Source organism: Castor canadensis, chromosome 8, assembly GCF_047511655.1.
Source record: "Castor canadensis chromosome 8, mCasCan1.hap1v2, whole genome shotgun sequence".
In the NCBI taxonomy this organism is placed as follows: Eukaryota; Metazoa; Chordata; class Mammalia; order Rodentia; family Castoridae; genus Castor; species Castor canadensis.
In genome coordinates, this window is record NC_133393.1 from 73956768 (window position 1) to 73975861 (window position 19094).

The window sequence follows — 19094 nt, forward strand, 5'->3', positions numbered from 1 at the left end:
AGTAAGAAAAACCATTTGATTTGCCTAAGAGTCCCTATGGACTGGGCAATGGGCCTTGGTAGTGAACAGCTCCATTAATGTTCTCCTTTATTCACTAAGAGTCATTTTTCAGGTTATTGTTGGATGAATTGGTTTTGCTTTTTGGTACCCTCAAGACCTCCCTATTTCAAACAGATTATAATTGACATTTTCCAGTGATAGTCAAGCACCTTAGTTTTATGAGCATGAAAATAAGTAGATCATGCCTGGATAATCTAGCTAAATTACTTCATCTATTTAAAGGAGTCCTGAATGCCAGCAGTGGCATTTCTGTCTTTGATAAACAACCTCTGTTTAACTTTATATCCATACCACAGAGTCTAAGCAGAAGAACACTCTTTCTGTTTTTTTGTCTTTTTTTTTTAAATTCCACTAGATATATAATTTCACATGTAGTGTGGAGAAAACCATGTTTCTATAAAATAGAAATTAGTATGTTTTGTTGCAGCCTTATGGATGTGGAAGACATAGATTCATACTATATTTGGGTCTATCAAAGAAAATTCAAATTTTTTCTATAACGATGGTAGGTGGTGATGGCATTTTGTCTCAAGAGCTCCAAGCAATTTATGTGTATTTACTTAATTGCTAATAACTGTGTGGAGCAGAGGGTATTATTACTAAACTCATTGTAACATAGGGGAGCTGAGGCACACCATGTTATGCCCTTTGCTCAACAAGGTAAAAATATCCAGTAAGAGGAGTTGTTACAGAGGGTCAGTTAAATGTTACCTCTGCTTAACAAAAACACGAAATATTTATGGGGTGACATGAAAACAAAATGGGTCGATTCCTGGTTTTTAAAACTTAAAGACACAAACACTTTCCCTTTTTAAAACTGTCAACTTAAGTGATTGAAGTAAACTTTGTAGTTAAAGATTACCTTTATAAACCATAAGCAAACACATTTCTCGCAAGCCTTTTCTTTCTTTTTTCCTTTTTTTTTTTTTTTTTTTTTTTTTGCAGTCCTTGGCTTTAGGCTCAAGGCCTTGTGGTTGCTAGACAGGCACTCTACCACTTGAGCCATACCCCTGGCCCTTTTTGCTTGTAGGTATTTTGTTCCCAATAGGATCTCACACTTATGCCAGGCTGGCCTGGACCACGATCCTCCTATTTACACTTCCCATGTTGCTGGGATGACAGGTGTGTACCACAACGCCCAGATTTACTTAGTTGAGATGGGGTCTCGTAAACTTTTGCCAAGCCTGACCTTGAACTGCAATCCTCCTGATCTCTACCTGCTTAGTAGCTACGATTACAGATGTGAGCCACCACACTTCACTCAGGCCTTACTTTTTCTACTACATTTCAGTAAACATGCAAAGAGAATCTGTAGTCACAGCACCAGAAGAGGGTCCCTCCCCAGAACAGCCACGCAGTTCATCCACGTAAAGAGGTTTCTGTTGTGTTCACAGAGTTGAGCACACTATCTCCATAGCCAATTCTAGAACACTTTAATCACACCAATAAGAAACCGTACACTGAATTAGCATAATTAACCATACACTTAATACACATAATTAGCAGTCACTCCCCGTTTTCCCAGAAACCTCCAACTTAAGCAGCCACTAAGCTGTGTGCCACTGTCTCCACACATTTGTCTGTTATGGACATTTCATGTAGTGGAATTATATAATATATGTTCTTTTGTTACTGGTTCCTTTCACTTAGCATATCATTTTTAAGGTTCATTCATGTTATAACAGGTATTAGCACTTCATTCCTTTTATTGCCAAATAATATTCCATGGTGGAGATACGCCACATTTTATTTATCCATTTATCAGTCGATGGACATTTGAGTTGTTTCCACTTTTGAGCTATTATGTGTAATGCTGCTGTGAGCATTCATACACTCGTGTGTGTGTGTGTGTGTGTGTGTGTGTGTGTGTGGAACTGCCAGACTATTTTCCAAAGTGGAAAATGGTGTCATTTTACACCCCACCAGCATTTCTATGATGGGTTTGGTTGGTTTCTCCACATCCTTGTCTCTCTCTCTCTCTCTCTCTCTCTCTCTCTCTCTCTCTCTCTCTCTCTCTCAGTGGCACTGGGGTTTGAACTCAGGGCCTCACACTTGCTAGGCAGGCACTCCACCAGCCCTCCATATCCTTGTCAACGCTAGTTATTATCTGCCCTTTTCATCATTGCCATCTGAATGGATGTGAAGTGACGTCTCATGGTTTTGACCTGCATTTCTTTGATGGCTAATGATTGGAACATTCATGTGCTCATTGGCCATGTGTATATCCTCTTTGGAAAAATATCTATTCAGGTCCTTTGCCCACTTTTTGGATTACATTATTTATCTTTTCATTATGAGTTAAAAGAGTTGTTTATTCTGAGAAAAACTTCTTATCAGATACATAGTTTGCAAGTATTTTCTCTCATTCTGTGGATTCTGTTTTTACTTTCATGATGGTGTTCTGTGATGCACAAAAATTTTTAATCATAATGAATCTACTTTACTTTTCTTTGTTGTCATTCTCCTTGTTCATGCTTTTGATGTCATACAAAGCCACTGTCTAATCTAAGGTTATGAAGATTTAGTAGGTAGGTTTTCTTCTAAGAGTTTTCTAGTTTATCTCTTACATGGGTCAAATAATCTGTGATACACTTGACTTAATTTTTATATATGATAGGAGGTAGGAATTCAATATCAGTATTTTAGATGTGAGTATTCACTTATTCAGGTATCATTCACTGAAAAGACTTCTTTTCTTACAAAGTTGTCAAAATCAATTGACTATAAACATATGGGTCTATTTCTGGACTTTCAGTTCTATCCCATTTATCTAGATAGACTACACTGTCTTGATTATTGTCATTTTGTAGTAAATTTTTCAATAACATAGTTTACTTGTTCTTTTTTAAGAACTTTATGGAATTTCATTTGGACTGTTCAGGATTCTTGTATTTCCATATAAATTTCATGATCAATTTATCAGTTTCTGCAAAGAAGTCAGCTGAGATTTTCGCAGGGTTGGCATTGAACATGTAGCTCAGTTGTGGAATATTGTTATCTTCCTTTTGGTCCATGAACAGGGGATATTTATCCTTTTATTTAGGTCTTCTTTAACTTCTTCAACAGTGCTTTATAGTTTCCAGAGTATACATTTTGCACTTCTTTTGTTAAAATTATTCCTAAATATTTTTATCTTTTTAAGAGTGTATAAAGTGCAACTGTGATATTTCACTTTCAGTTTTTCGTTGCTAGTGTACAGATGTGCAATGGATGCTTATACATGAATCTTGTTTCCTACAGCCTTACTGTACTTGTCTTAGTAGTTTTCTAGTGCATCCTTCAAGAATTTCTATATACAAAATCGTGTCATCAGTAAGTAAAGATAATTTTACTTTTTCCTTTCTAATCTGTACCCCTTTCGTTTCATTTTCTTGCCTACTTTTCTTGGCTAGAACTTCCAATACAATGTTGTTTTTATTTTATTTACTTTTTAAAATTTTTTTACAGGGCTTGGGATCGAACCTAGAGCCTCACACATGCTGGGCCTACTGAGCCCTCAGCTCTCAGTACAGTATTGAATAAAAGTGGCAGAAGCAATCATCCTTGTCTTGTTACTGAACTAAAAAGGAAGGCATTTGGTCTTTCACCATTTGAAAAAACATTACCTGTGGTGATTCATAGATGTCTTTATCAGGTTGAGGACGTTTCCTTTTATTCCTAGATTATTGGCTATATTTTTATCATGGAGGAGTATTGAATTTTGTCAAATGCTTTTTCTGCTTGTATTGAGATGATCATGTGATTTCAGTCCTTTATTCTATTAATAGTGTATTATATTTATTGATTCTTGAATGTTAAGTCAACATTGAATTCCTAGGATAAATCTCTCTAGATCCCATTAGATCATGTTGTCTAACCCTTTTTTATGTCACAGAATTCATCCTGCAAATATTTTGTTGAGGATTTTATTCTATATTCTTAAGAGATATTTGTCTGTAGTTTTCATGGAATATCTTCCTCTGGTTTGGGTACTAGAGGAACACTGGAGTGCTAGAGTGAGTTGGGAAGGGTCACTGTTGTTTTGAGCCCTTATCCTGCTGGCTGACTTTTGTATCTGGCTGTGTATGTGAGAGTTTCCTTTTTACTACACTCTGCAAAGTACACACTCTTCTTTTACAATGGATCGATTTCCTCACCTGGTGTTTCTTTGTTCTCTGCTGACTGTTTTTTCATGGAGTTCTTTGCTGTGCATTCCAGAGTTGTAGTGTACGTATACTGTTATAAGAACTACACTGATCACTCAAGTTCAGGTTGAGTCAGATGACAGGAATAAAGACTTTATGAAATTCCTCCAAAATCTAAAAATAGGATTATCATCTGGTCTAGCAATCCTACTTTGGGGTATGAATCCAAAGAAATAGAATTCAGTACATTGAAAAACCACCTGTATTCTCATGTTCACCAAAGCATTATTAGAACAGTCAAGATATGGAAAGAATCAGAGTGTTCATCACTGGATGAAGGGCCAAAGAAAATGTGGCTGGTGCCATTACTCCATTACTCCATTACTCCATTACTCCATTACTCAGGAGGCTGAGGCAGGAGGACCACGAGTTCAAGGCTACTCTGGATTATATAACAAGGCCGTCTCAAAATAAAAGCAAGTCTTAATATGAATTTATATTATATTTTCTTTCTTCTTTCACAAAAGAAGTATATATTAAAAAGTAACTATTCAGTGAAATTAAAAATAATTTCCACCAAGTATTGGTGACTCATGCCTGTAATCCTAGCTGCTCAGGAGGCAGAGATAGGAGGATCACAGTTTGAAGCCAGCCTGGACAAATAGTTCCAGAGACCTTATCTTGTGAAACTCTGTCACAAAAAGTTGGGCTCGTGGAGTGGCTCCAGGTAAAGGCCCTGAGTTCAAGTCCTACTACCACAAAAAAAACATAAAGCAGGGCTGACAGAGAGTGGCTCAAGTGGTAGAGCACCTGCCTAGCAAACATGAGGCCCTGAGTTCAAACCCCAGTACTGACCAAAAAATGAATAAATAAGAATCATAATTTCTATGGAATATAATAACAACAGTTATAATTAGTATTTATAGTACACTTACACTAAACATTTTACAAATGCCACTTTCAGTTTTTTTCTGACAAAACCACCTGCCCCACCCTGAAAAATTAAAATCCCTGCTCCAGACAGAAGGAAAAGATATAAGGTGGCTATTCTAGTTACTATGGAAGATTATAATTAACTCAGCAAGTCTACCTTGGATAAGTTCTGTGCAAATGGAAATTAAAATAGGGACACTTAAAACATATTTTCAGCTTTAAACTGCTTTGCACTTAGTATATCAAAGCAAATGAATCTTAAATAGTTCAAGCACCTGCTCTTTGAAACCCAATACAATTTAAGGTACTCAAAGCCGTAATAGCTAAGTAAAAATATAATGTGGGAGTTTTATAAAATTATCAGTAATTTAGTCATTTTTTGGTCAGATACACCTTAATTGTCCAGAGGAGGGAAGTAGAATATATGCATGTATGTGTGTGTGTGTGTGTGTGTGTGTGTGTGTGTGTGTGTATGCATATAGATGTAAATTTGGGCACCACTCCTTATTCAATTAATCAGAAATATATGAGTGTGAAAAGCCCATGAAACATACACACATATTTAATGTTTTCTGGAGCTGCCGTTCTGAAGAAGCTGGTAGATTATCCTTTTTAGACTTTGTTAAGTATGAACTGGCAATGTCCAAATTAAAAAGTATTCTAATACATAACCTCATTTATTGTAACACTTTTTTCTCTAAAACAAGCTTGGGATATATTCAGCACATTTTGTTTTGATCAATTTTTCTTTTATCTAAAGGCTTTTCCTATTGAAAGTCTTTTTGGAAGCAGCTTTATACACAGTAATTAAATAATGTTTAGACTTTCAGAGGAAATTCATTGAATTTTCAAAGGAAAAGAACAAGCAACTTCTGAAGTCCATTTTTACAGAGTTTGTTCTTAATGCCAGCAATAGAATATTTAGAAGATTCTTCCATTTCCCCTATGAAAAATTCAAATGACTTGACTTTCATCAAATACCATATTATGAATTATGTACTTTTAGATTGACTTACCAGAATATAGGAAAGCACACTCCAATTTAATTCGATATAATGGGAACATTGGCTCTGATGCAGTTACACATGCTGGCCTGTGAATGGCTTAACTTCATCCTTGGATTTGCATGGAAGTCATTCAGAGACTTGTCTTTTGCCTTTGCAGGTAGAGCGGGAGAAGGCCATTCTCCTGGCCAATCTCCAGGAGTCACAGACACAGCTGGAGCACACCAAGGGGGCACTGACGGAGCAGCATGAGCGTGTTCATCGGCTCACAGAGCACGTCAACGCCATGAGGGGCCTGCAGAGCAGCAAGGAGCTCAAGGCGGAGCTGGATGGGGAGAAAGGCCAGGACTCAGGGGAGGAGGCCCATGACTATGAGGTGGACATCAATGGCTTAGAGATCCTCGAGTGCAAATACAGGGTGGCAGTAACTGAGGTAATAGATCTGAAAGCAGAAATCAAGGCCTTAAAGGAGAAGTATAATAAATCTGTAGAAAACTACACAGACGAGAAAGCCAAGTACGAGAGTAAGATCCAAATGTATGATGAGCAGGTGACGAGCCTAGAGAAAACCACCAAGGAAAGTGGCGAGAAGATGGCTCACATGGAGAAGGAATTGCAAAAGATGACCAGCATAGCCAGTGAAAGTCACAATACCCTCAATACGGCCCAGGATGAACTGGTGACGTTCAGTGAGGAGCTAGCTCAGCTTTACCACCATGTGTGTCTGTGTAATAATGAAACTCCCAACAGGGTCATGCTGGACTACTACAGGCAGAGCAGAGTCACCAGAAGTGGCAGTCTGAAAGGGCCCGATGATCCCAGGGGACTTTTGTCTCCGCGATTAGCCAGGCGGGGGGTGTCATCCCCAGTAGAACCAAGGACCTCAGCTGAACCAGTTTCAAAAGAAAACACAGAGGCCAGCAAAGAACCAAGTCCAACTAAGACCCCCACAATCTCTCCCGTTATTACTGCCCCACCATCATCTCCAGTGTTGGATACAAGTGATATCCGCAAAGAGCCCATGAATATCTACAACCTCAACGCCATAATCCGGGACCAAATCAAGCACCTGCAGAAAGCAGTAGACAGGTCCTTGCAGCTGTCTCGGCAAAGGGCAGCGGCCCGGGAGTTAGCCCCCATGATCGATAAGGACAAGGAAGCCTTAATGGAAGAGATCCTCAAGCTGAAGTCCCTACTGAGCACCAAACGGGAGCAGATCGCCACACTGAGGGCCGTGTTGAAAGCCAACAAACAGGTAACAGCATGCTAGTTCAAGGTTTTTTCACCAGTTTATTCCCTAATTGTATTTATTGAGTTTCCACTATCATCAAAATAAGAGTTTAGATTTCTGGTCAGTGAAATTAAAAAAAAAAAAAGCCCATACTGATTCCACATCATATTCCAAATGTAATATGGAAGTATTACATATTTCACAGTACTGGGGTTTGAAGTCAGGGCCTTGCACTTGCCAGGCAGGCACTCTACCACTTGAACCACTCTGCCGACCTTTTTTGCTTCAGTTATTTTTTCAGATAGAGTCTTGCATTTATGCCCAGGCTGGCCTGGCCTGCAGTCCCCCTATTCATGCTTTCTGCATAGCTGGGATGACAGGTGCGTGCCACTACACTCAGCTTTCTTCTCCCCTCTTTCCCAGGTACTGGGATTTGAACTCAGGGTCTCATGCTTGCTAGGCAGATGCTTTACCACTTGAGCTACTCCACCAGCCCTTCACCCAGCTTTTTGTGTTGGTCCAAGTTCAAGACTTAATTTGCAGGGGTGCAGAAAGAGAGATTAGAGGTGTTTTGTCCTTCCTCGCAGACCTAGAGAAACAAGAATGCTAGAGAAATGATCAAATCAGGGACTTAGGAATGAAGGACAAGACAGATGTGGTGAACAGAACAATATAAACAGAGCCAGGCATATTTTTCTACTAATAAATAAAATAGCTTGGAATTGAGAGAGAGCGAAAGAGAGGGAGAAGGAAGAGACTGACCAATTTTAGCTCTGTTGATGACCACCTATCTGAAACCTAGGTTCAGTTGGATGTCAATTGGGTCAGAGCTGAAACAACAGAGAGTTTTTCCTAACTAGATCATGTCCTTTTGGAATAAGTAGAATGATGCTACAATGTGAACCTACCTGACTAATTCCTTGGTAACTGGATTTGTTTTCCACCCTTGAGTTTTACCTGTGTGGGAGTGCTCTGAAGCTTGGGCAGGAAAACACTACCATCTAGTTTATCTGAAAAGGTAGCCTCCAATGACACTGGAGAGAGTGCTGAATAAATTGGTGCTGACGAAGAGAAGCAACAAGGCAGCAAATCTCTTCTTGCAAATGTCTGTGAACAGCAGGGCAGGGGAACTAGTGCTCTCTGGAGAGAGAAGGCAGTCCATATTACAGAACTGTTAAAATTTCATGAAATATTTTTGGAATAACAATGGTAATGAGTGACTTTATTTTATTTTATTTTTTTAAATCTTACAAATAAGCTGGGTGCAGGTAGCTCATGCCTAGCTACTCAGGAGGCAGAGATCAGGAGGATCATGGTTCAAAGCCAGACCAGGAAAATAGTTCACAAGACCCTATCTCGAAGAAACTCATCACAGAAAAGTGCTAGTGGAGTGACTCAAGGTGTAGGCCCTGAGTTTAAACCCCAGCACCACAAAAAAAAATCTTACAAATAAAGCAGTTTTAATTTAAAAAGAGAGAGAGAGAAAAGAAAATGTTAAGAGTAAATAAAGAAATTGTGAGGACCTAACTTCACTTTGAGATCAGAATGAATTTTTCACTATAATTCTGCTACAGTCTAGAGACCCAATGACTTAACGTGGTCATAAATAAATAACCAATATCACATTACATAAGGCTCACTTAATCATTATGAAGGACATACATTTTGGGTTATGCTTGGTCAAGATATTCAGGTAACTTCTCTGACTTTTTCCTGAAGGATGAGTATTAACAAACTAGAAACTTAAATCTTTTTAAAAAATGTCAAGATGTTTAACTGAAAAACATAACAGTGCTTTTTCAGACAAGACTAATTTGTGAATAAGCATTCATTGATTGCATAGTTCATGGGTGGTAGTAAGTAAGAATACAAAAATAAGTGCTTACTAATCTACTATGAATTCAACACATGCCTGTGACTTCTTACAGGATGGGACATATTTAGAATGGTATAAACAGTGTCACAGAATTCAGAGAACAAAGCATTCCTAGATGAATGTATATTTTCATAGTACTTGCAGCACTTTAGAGACACAGCCAGTATGGGCTCAGAAAATTATATGACAACACATTTCTAATTGCATTTTATATGCATTTAAATGACGTGGACTTACTGCTACGGTGCCATTAATAACTTCAAGTATCAACAGATTACATCAGTTATATGTACATATTGTGGAATGGTGATTCTTAAGACTGAGGTGAAAATTCTTCTGATGGAATAAGCATTTATGAACCACCATCTGTATACTTGGCTGTGCTGATGTGAGGACTCAATGAAGACAAATGGTTACAGCTTGATGTAAACATGCGATAATCTAAGTAATGGAACCACTGCAGAGAGAGGCTAATGTTTCCTAGTGGAGCTAGAGAAGATTTCATAGGAGCAATTACAGTTAAGTTTGTCTTAAAGGATAAGAAGTCATTTTTCCAAGGGAGGAGGGTTCATTCCAGACAGAAGAGCAGGTAGAGAGGGACAAGTGTGAGGTTAATAGGACGTTAGATTCGGAAAGCTCATGAAGGTCTCTGTAGCTGGGAATGAGGCTTTGTCATTTAGGTCAACTTTGGAGTTCATGGAGAATGTGGTAAGTGCTGGTGTCAACAAATCTACTTATGGGTTTTACATACTTAAAATTCCTTAATTCTGAAAAAGCTTTGCCCAGTCTATGGACAAACAAGTCTACAAAGATGAGTTGTTAGGCTGGGAATGTAGCTTAGTGGTAAAGCACTTGCCTAGCATGTGCGAGGCCCTAGGTTCTATTTCTCATTCCACCGGAAAAGAAAAAAAAAAACCTAAAGATGAGATGTTGTCAACTTCTCTCCCAAATAATGAATGATTTGTACTTTTGTTTCAGATCTGGCTGTCTATCATCTCCTCTCACTCCTCCCCTTAGACACCATCCATGTGCTTACAAGCTTGCTACGTCTACATTTTCACAACTTAAACTTAATTATCTGTTCCAAGTGAATATTCATCTAAACTTTAAAAAAATCTCAACAACTGACATTTTTCCCATGTCAATTTACACATTCTTGATGATTTTCTGAATGTATATTTCTGAAGATTCCACAGGGTATTAATTATTAATGGTGCAGAACACATAAAAATGTTTTATGAGTGCTTGTTTTAATCTGAATTTAAATTCAGTCAAAACTAGGAGGAGACTACTTTAGAATCAAAACATTAGCACCCTGTCCCATCCTAACATGTGTTTAACTAAAAAGGAATCCTTTATCTCTACAGAAGTGGGCACTTTGCATGCGGAAGTTGAAGCTATCTGTTTTGAGCACAGAAAGGTATACTAGAAACAACTGAAGTCTTTCTGGAAAATCCCATTAGCCATTTTTTTCAATAGTACTGGATATTTTTACAAACTCTGAAAAGCTGTAGTTTACAGTTTATAAAAATACTGTTTCCTGCTTGACTTCAATATGCCTGCCATGTGCTGTGCATCAAACGGTCCCTGGATAGTCATTCTGTGCATTGATTCAGTCAGTGTGTTTTGTAGTTCCTTCTGTGCCAGGCTAGCTCTCGAGCTGAAATACATTTCATTCCAGGAACTTCAGATATGCCCCAATTCCAAATTCAAACATATTTTGCTTACTCAATATTTTGGAGTCTCTGCATTTTTAAGAGATTATGAAGAATTAAATTTGACCATAATTCATTGTTTTGATAAGTTGTATTCAAAAGACTTAGAAAATGCTTGGTTCTTTGTCAGTTCTTTCCCTTAAACATATAGTAACATGAGTTCATAGTTTATCATATATTCATGTTATAAATTACAGTGGCCTTTATCTTTTATTCTTTTGGGGTTTCCTTTTGTTTTGGTTTGATTTGGTTTGAGACAGGGTCTTGTGATGTAGCCTAGAGTGGATTCGATCCTATGATCACCTTGCCTCAGACTCCGAGTTCTGGGATTACAGGTATGCACCACCATGCCCAGCCTGTCTTTTATTCTGTATTTCAGAATACAGAACACAGCACAGGAGACATAAAAATACTCGCTTTCTAACATATTTCATTAGGAAGCTGTGCCTCTTTACCAACTTCTTAATAAAATCCTTCCTGTATAAAGTTCCATTTTGGCTCCCACCATATCTGAAGATCCTTCACTTTCACAACATTCTGCATGAAGTACTTGTAAGAACTGCTGGCATTCCCTTCCCTCCCTATGCTGACTGCCTCACAGCCTTCCAGGGCAATATAACACATTGACAATTCACAACACAGTCTAACTTTAAAGAAAACCTTCCCTATGTCCAACTTGTATGTATATACTTCTGTAAAATCTAAACAACTTTGCTTTCCATTTGTGAAAGGCACGAGTAGAAGCAGCAGGAAGAAATGTATGTGACAGATATTCCTGTCATGGCATGAAGTGATAAGCACTGTGACTTTTCTGCTTCAGACAGCTGAGGTGGCCCTAGCTAATCTGAAGAATAAGTATGAAAATGAAAAGGCAATGGTGACGGAAACGATGACAAAACTCAGGAATGAACTGAAGGCTTTGAAAGAAGACGCCGCCACCTTCTCCTCCCTGAGAGCCATGTTTGCCACAAGGTAACCAGTGTTGCTTCCTAAAACTGACTGTGGTGCACCTGTGGTCCAGGCTGGGAAAGTATGGAGAAAGCCTAGGAGATTCTAGTTGCTCGTTTCCAGAGCCCTCTACTGGGCACTGTGGATCAAGCAGTTCCACTATATAAAAATAATTTTTTGAATTAATACAATAGTTTTTTTTCTTTTTTTCTAGAGCTCATGTCCCCAAAATAATTAGATGTGTGTGTGTGTGTGTGCACATTTTTCTGGGGTTCAGTCCCCCAGGGCCTCACGAATACTAAGCAGATGTTCTTCCACTGACCTACACCCCAGCCCAAGAATTAGGTTTTTAAAAAAGGGGGCTGGGTATAGCTCTGTGTAGTATGTGTGAGGCCCTGGGTTTGATCCCCAGTACCACCAAAAAAAAAAAAAAAAGATTTCCAGTAAGGGAAAAACAGCACTTCCTAAAATAGCTAAATATTGTATTATCACCACTGTAATATATTTCTGTGACTAAAGCACATAAAAGTGCTTACAATAAAATAGATATTAACATACTATGAATTAAATTATATCATTTCTAAAATGTACTTATGTCTCTCACCAATTTTTTTCCACAGTAGTTTTATTTTGAGAACACAGCACTGTGTTCTTAAACTTGAAGTTATCATTAGAATGTCTTAGACTGAGGGTTTGTAGCTCAGTGGCAGAGTGCCTGCCTAACGTGTGCAAGGCCCTGGGTTCCATCCCTGGCACAGAAAAGACACTTAGCGTGTACTGACTTGACAGTTTCATAATCCAGAGATAACCTCTTTCACTGTCACAGCAGCATCTCTAGTCCTCCCTCCCCCTCGCCCATTATGTATCTTGTATGATATGTCAGTTTGGTACATCATTCACCAAACCTAACTTTGGTTTTATGTGCAGATTCAGGAAATAATTTACATATAGCTGATGTAAATGTACGAACAGGTCCAGGGCTTTATATGAGTCCCCAGCTTCCTTGGTGTTTGGAGAGAAAGGCTGAAGGTCATGTGTTATTGGATCTTGGGGATGGGTGGTGAGTACCCAAGAGGATGGATGGCAAGGGCACCAAGGAACAGAAGGAACTGGCATCGGGTTTCAGAGCACAAATGCATGGGGGCATTTGAGGAGTAGAAGATGAATACCTCCAACCGGGTGGGGGCAGGGTAGAGAATGGAGGGGCCACAGTGTCCCCCTCTTTGATGAAAGAAGTCATGGTGACACTCAGAATCAAGAGAACATGAATTTCTTCTTTGAGAAAGAAATAAAAGATTTTATAGGGATACTTAAACTCTTAATCTGGCTTATGTATGAATTATTACCCCCAAATGGTCTATTTTTACAGACGTTTGTTCTTTTCAGGTACAGTAACTGCCTGAATCTGTATTTTAAAATATTGTTATCTAGCTAATGAGGATCTGAAATTCACTTTGCATTTTACCAAGCTCTACTTTTTCTCACCATCCACATAGCCCCACTATGCTTTCTTGACATTCAAGGTCAAAGAAAATGGAGATTTCATATTCTTTCACCACAGAGGCTGTTTTTTCTTTAAAACTCCCCAGGCTTGTGCTAATTTAGTACAACATATTTTGGATAACTTCAGGAGGTCATTAGGTTTCTGCTGGTACTTAAGGAGTAATTGTTGTTAAGATCTTTTTTGTTGTTGTTTCGGTACTGGAGTATGAACTCAGGGCCTTGCATTTGGTAGGCAGGCTCTCTACCACTTGAACTACACCCGAGCCCTTTTTCATTTTTATTTTTTAAATAGGGTTTCAGTTCTCTGTCCCAGCCAACCTGGACCATGATCCTCCTGTTTACACTTCTTCTGTGGCTAGAGTGACAGGCATGCCCACCACCACTCCCAGCTCTATTGGCTGAGATGAGAGTCTCGATAACTTTTTGCCCAGGCTGGCCTTGAACCACCATTCTCCTGATCTCTGTCTCCCAAGTAGCTGGGATTGCAGGTGTGAGCCACCATGTCTACCTATTATTAATATCTTAGTGGGTAAACTGTAAAAACTCAGAGTGACTTTTCTCCCATCCACTTCTTCCTTGTGAATGTAGGCAATGGGCTCAGGTTTTACCTCTTGTGGGGAGGCGGATCATTGAGTTTATCTTGGGTGAAGATGCCTGACAACCTGCTGTGTCTATATCAAACTCCATAGTCTTGGTTATCTTTGGCAACATGCTGCTTTGTCATCCAGTTGAGAAATCACTGCATTCTAATTCAAACAAATCTACCATATTGAAACAGTGTCAGCTACAATCTGTACTAACCTAAAACCTATAAATGCAGATAAAGAAGGAAATATTTTATTAATATTATTCTTCCAGGTATTGCCTGTAGAAGCCTTGTGAAATTCCTTCAAAGAACTCAATGTTATAAAGGCTCTGTTTTTTGTTTGTTTTGGCAGCACTAGGGTTTGAACTCAGGGCCTTATGCTTGCTAGGCAGGCACTCTAAACCACTTGAGCCACTTCTCCAGCTAACAAAATGTTATAGGAGAGAAAGAGCCATTGTAAAAACCTAAGGAAGCTACTGCGGAGATTATGCGAGACTATACATCACTGCCGTAAGAGAGCCCCCACGGAAACTCGTCCCCCGGGCTTATTTTTGCTCTAGGAAGGTCCTCCACTGCATGGATGAACCACCATTGTTCATACCATTCCAGTAAAGCAGTCTTGAGTATGTGCTACTCTTTCTGATTTTCTACTGCTACAGGTCATTTCCATTCTTCTTAGGAAATCAATGTTTGAAATATCTCAATTTCAGCCAAATTCATTATAGAGGTCCCCTTTATCTGTAAGGGATGTGTTCTAAAACCCCAGCGGCTGCCTAAAGCCACCCACAGTGACAAACCCTATATAGAGTGTTTTTCCTATATATACATACCTTTGATAGAGTTTATTTATAAATCAGGCCCAGTAAGAGATTAACAACAATAACTAGTAATAAAGTAGAGTAGTCAGAACAATGTACTGTAATAAGTTATCTGCCATGGTTTTTTTTTTTTTCCTATACTTTTCAACTTAAGTTCCAGTTTGATTTCCTCATGATCACTTTTCTGTTTGGGTTCCAGATGTGATGAATACGTCACACAGCTGGATGAGATGCAGAGACAGTTAGCAGCTGCAGAGGACGAGAAGAAGACTCTGAACACTTTGTTACGAATGGCTATCCAGCAAAAACTCGCCCTGACCCAGCGGCTGGAGGACTTAGAGTTTGACCATGAGCAGTCCCGACGCAGCAAAGGCAAACTTGGAAAGAGCAAGATCGGCAGCCCTAAAGTAAGTGGGGAGGCGTCAGTCACCGTGCCTACCATAGACACTTACCTCCTGCATAGTCAGGGCCCACAGGCACCCACCATTCGGGTCAGCAGTGGCACTCAGAGGAAAAGGTATGCATGCAGCGATTTTCATAGTATGGTGCAGTGGCCAGATTTTAGTTAACTGCAAAAATTACTGTGCTCTTGTAGTAGAGGATGGAGAAGGGGAAGGAAAAGATAAATGGAAGCTGGTATAACTGGGCCTTGCTAATTAATGTTGGTCTTTCCAGATCAGAATCTTACGAAAATTGTGCTCACGTATTCCTTTCTGCCACCCCATCACCACCTCGTGATTAACCATATGATAATCAATTGTCTGTTAATATTTTTGCTGCTCTCTGTACACACAAGTATGCCTCTCCCTTGCCTCCAACTTAAAATTGGTAGATAAAGGCTGATACAAGAATGAAGCTGTTCCACACAGGCTGCAGTTTTGAAAGTCATTGTTCTCTGCAAATGGTGCTATTTACCAGCTTCTCTTTGATGGGGGCCAGAATTCTCTTCAGAGAATTTTTGTCCACTTGTCCGAAACTGATGACTGCTTGAAAGGGCATGTCTGTATTTAGGTAAAATGGAATGGAATATATGTATAGCCTTTCTTAAAAGCAAGTTTTGTGCTTTTTCATTTAGCATGTGAATATTGCTCAGAGAAACCGCTTGTACGGTTTTTAGTGGCTTGATTTTGTGACCCTTTTCCCAAGTTCTGGCTTTCAAGTTACCTTGTCTTTTCAGTTAATATGGTTAAAATTGTTCATTTTAGGAGCTTTCAGTTAAGAATCAAATAATATATATATTTTTCTATTTGCGGTTCAACCTGACTAACTGTAATAAATCTCTTTTCCAGTATCCAAAACAGTTTTCCAAAAGGCTTGTGTCCTGATGTGGAAACTAAAAAATTAGCAAAAATCTTGATTTTATATATTTAAAAAATTAAATGCCAATATAAATAATGTTGTCACTGGTGAGGCGTTGAAAGGTAATTAAAGTAAAACTTTTTTGTTTCCTATATGTATTTTTCTTGGATCTCCTGCAAGACAATTTTCACCTTCCCTTTGTGATCAGAGCCGTCCCAGGACTTCAGGGGCTTCCTACCTACAGAATTTATTAAGAGTCCCCCCTGATCCCACCTCCACAGAATCATTTCTTCTGAAGGGCCCCCCTTCCATGAGTGAATTCATCCAAGGGCACCGGCTCAGCAAGGAAAAAAGGTTAACCGTGGCTCCACCAGGTAAACATTTTTTCCTTGGGTGCATGTAATGCAAATGGTAGTTGAGTAGACGCCTCTACCCTTCCTTCCAGCTGTCCACTGAGGCACTCTCTGATGGCGAGGATTCTTACCACTAAAGAAAAAGCTCCTTTACACTTAGCCTCCTGCTTCCTCCTGGACCACAGCCAGACACCATTCCTTACAAATCTCCAGGGGCCTCCTTCCGGCAGCCAAAGAGGGAAGATGAGAGTTGGAAGGAGTGGGGTAAGGGAAGAGAAGTGAGCAACAGGTTCAATGCAGGACAGTCCTGAATCCTATTTGCAGTTTGGGAGCTCATGGCAATTCCATCTTGGTCAGATTTTGTGTTTCACTCTTACCATTTTCACTGTAATTTCAGCAAAGGGAGTCATATTTTTAACAAGCTAATTTCCTTTTGTAGTGACTCAGAATGTCTCCTCAGTCATTATTCAGAAAATAAGTGAGCTCCTCCGTAGTGTCGCTCCTCAGGAACGCTTAGGTCTTAGTATATTGTTCTTATGGGCCTTGGGATGGACTCGTGGCTCCCAACATACTCACGGCTTACCTTAGCATCACTGTTTTTCATCTTTCCTTCCCTCCTCTTCCTTTCTCCCTCCCTCTTTCCCTTCCTCCATCCCTTTCCTCCTATCCTCTCTCTCTTTTGTCCTTTCTTTCCTTCCTTCCTTCTTTTCTTTCCTACTATGAAGAGGCCTAAATGAAAAAAAAATGTGTTTTATTGGAAATAAAATGTAGATGAGAACCATTCTTTTGTGAAATCTCTCCATGTTATGTTATAAGGCAAAGGTGGCAGACAGGATGCCCATGAAACAAAATAAGCCTAAGAGCAGCTATTACTTGTCTATACAGTGTATAAAAAATGAAAACTAATTCAAATTAGTTGTCAACAGTTACAAACTCAGATCTTTCACTTGAACATCTGTATTTCTGGCCTCTTTGAAAGATGCTGACATCACAGCCCCAGAGGCTGTGTCTGCATTCATTCATACATGTCAACTACCTCTTGGAGCTTGTGGGTAGTTGATGCTGTGTTGGGCAAGCTTTGCACGTTGCTATAGACTCCATCACTCCCTACTATCACCCAGCCTGCTGTGTGCATTTTGTCATCTTCTGACCTCTGTTGTAGCCCTTGAGTTCATTTTTTTAATTTGTTTCAATTTTACTTCCTACCACCTTAACTTCAATTTTACCTTAATTCTGTTTTGGAAACATTGGCTTATATCTGACTCACATAATCATTTTACTGATTGGGATTAAATATGGTGTAATAATTTATAACACATGCTTAATGTTCTAAGAATGAGGAAGTCAGTAATGACAAGGAGTTGGAATGACAATAGCCAAAATGTACACTCACACACAAAAGTCATTACTCCCTGGGTATTTCTACTTTCATAACTCATTTCCTATTGTTTTAGACCCCTGTGGAAGGCACCTGAAGTATTCTGTAACCACCAAAGATTTAAGAGACCTAACTTGGATAAAACCCACAAAAAATGTTTTCTTTTTAAGACTCCAATTGGATTTAGTAGCACTGTCTACTAGAATTTAGAAGATAAATGGCATCATTAATAAATAACTTTTATTGTATTTAAATTTATTGTATTTAATCTTATTGGCATATCAATAAGATTAAAACTAATAAACATTAATAGCTATCACCTTTGTATGACTGCTTGGTCCTTGTATACCTGAATATGTGTTACCTCATTAGCGTTACATTGTGATGTCATTAATTGATATTGTATCATACGCTTTTCCATGTCCCTACGTAGTCATTTTTATTTTGTGTTTACTGTATTTTAAACTTTACTTCAGATGTTATTATTACATTAATCAGTAGCTTTCCATTATTTGTTACATACTAGGATGTGGCCCAGACAACTTCTCATCTGTTCAGCCTTTTCCTCATGAGTGAGGTCACGTTGCTACACTTTGATGTTGCTGTCTAAAAGGGTATACCAGTGTAACTGCCCCAAAAAACATATCCCCCAGTGTCCCATTCTAACTCTTTCTGGTGGGGTGGCTCAAACGGTACAGCGCCTGCCTAGTATATGTGAGGCCGTGAGTTCAAGCCCCAGTGCCACCAAGAAAAAAAAAAAGAAATAACTACTATATTATACAAGCTTGGAGCTATAAATAAGATACAATTCAGAATCTTCATTAGGCCAGAAAAACAACTTTAATGATAACTTAGCATGTTGGTAAACTTCATACTTCTAATCATTTATTTGAAGTTAAAATAGTAAAAGAAGTAAAGCTGTTATAGCATGAGGAATTTTCATTCCTCATGGAATCAAACAGATTAATCCTTAATAAATTCTTATAAGATCAACATTTTCTAAAAGATCCTGGTTAAATGACTTACTGTAGAAATTGACCAATCATCCACACCAAATTTTAACTTCTAAAATATCCACATTAACAACAATATATATTATTTTTCCTAGGCTGAACTATTTTGAATAAGACATTTTAAAGATTATTTGTGATACTTTTGGCTCATGCCTATAATCCTAGCTACTCAGGAGGCAGAGATCAGGAGGATCGTGGTTCGAAGCCAGCCCAGGCAGATAGTTCAAAAGACCCTATCTTGAAAAACCCTTCA

The 19094-nt window shown here is 38.8% G+C and overlaps 1 protein-coding gene across 8 annotated transcripts in view; it reads left to right on the plus strand.

Annotated features, from left to right (window-relative positions):
* The window catches only part of Bicd1 (BICD cargo adaptor 1), a 209470-nt gene that overhangs the window by 161356 nt on the left and 29020 nt on the right, over positions 1–19094 (plus strand). For 3 of the 8 annotated variants that reach the window (XM_074083090.1, XM_074083095.1, XM_074083091.1), the window contains exons 5-7: positions 6282–7376; positions 11764–11915; positions 14998–15205. In XM_074083090.1, the coding sequence (XP_073939191.1) occupies positions 6282–7376; positions 11764–11915; positions 14998–15205 (1455 nt within the window). Of the gene's footprint in view, positions 1–6281; positions 7377–11763; positions 11916–14997; positions 15316–16277; positions 16472–17904; positions 18149–19094 lie in introns of those variants that run through there. The other 5 variants (XM_074083088.1, XM_074083087.1, XM_074083089.1 and 2 more) reach the window with 5 other exon arrangements.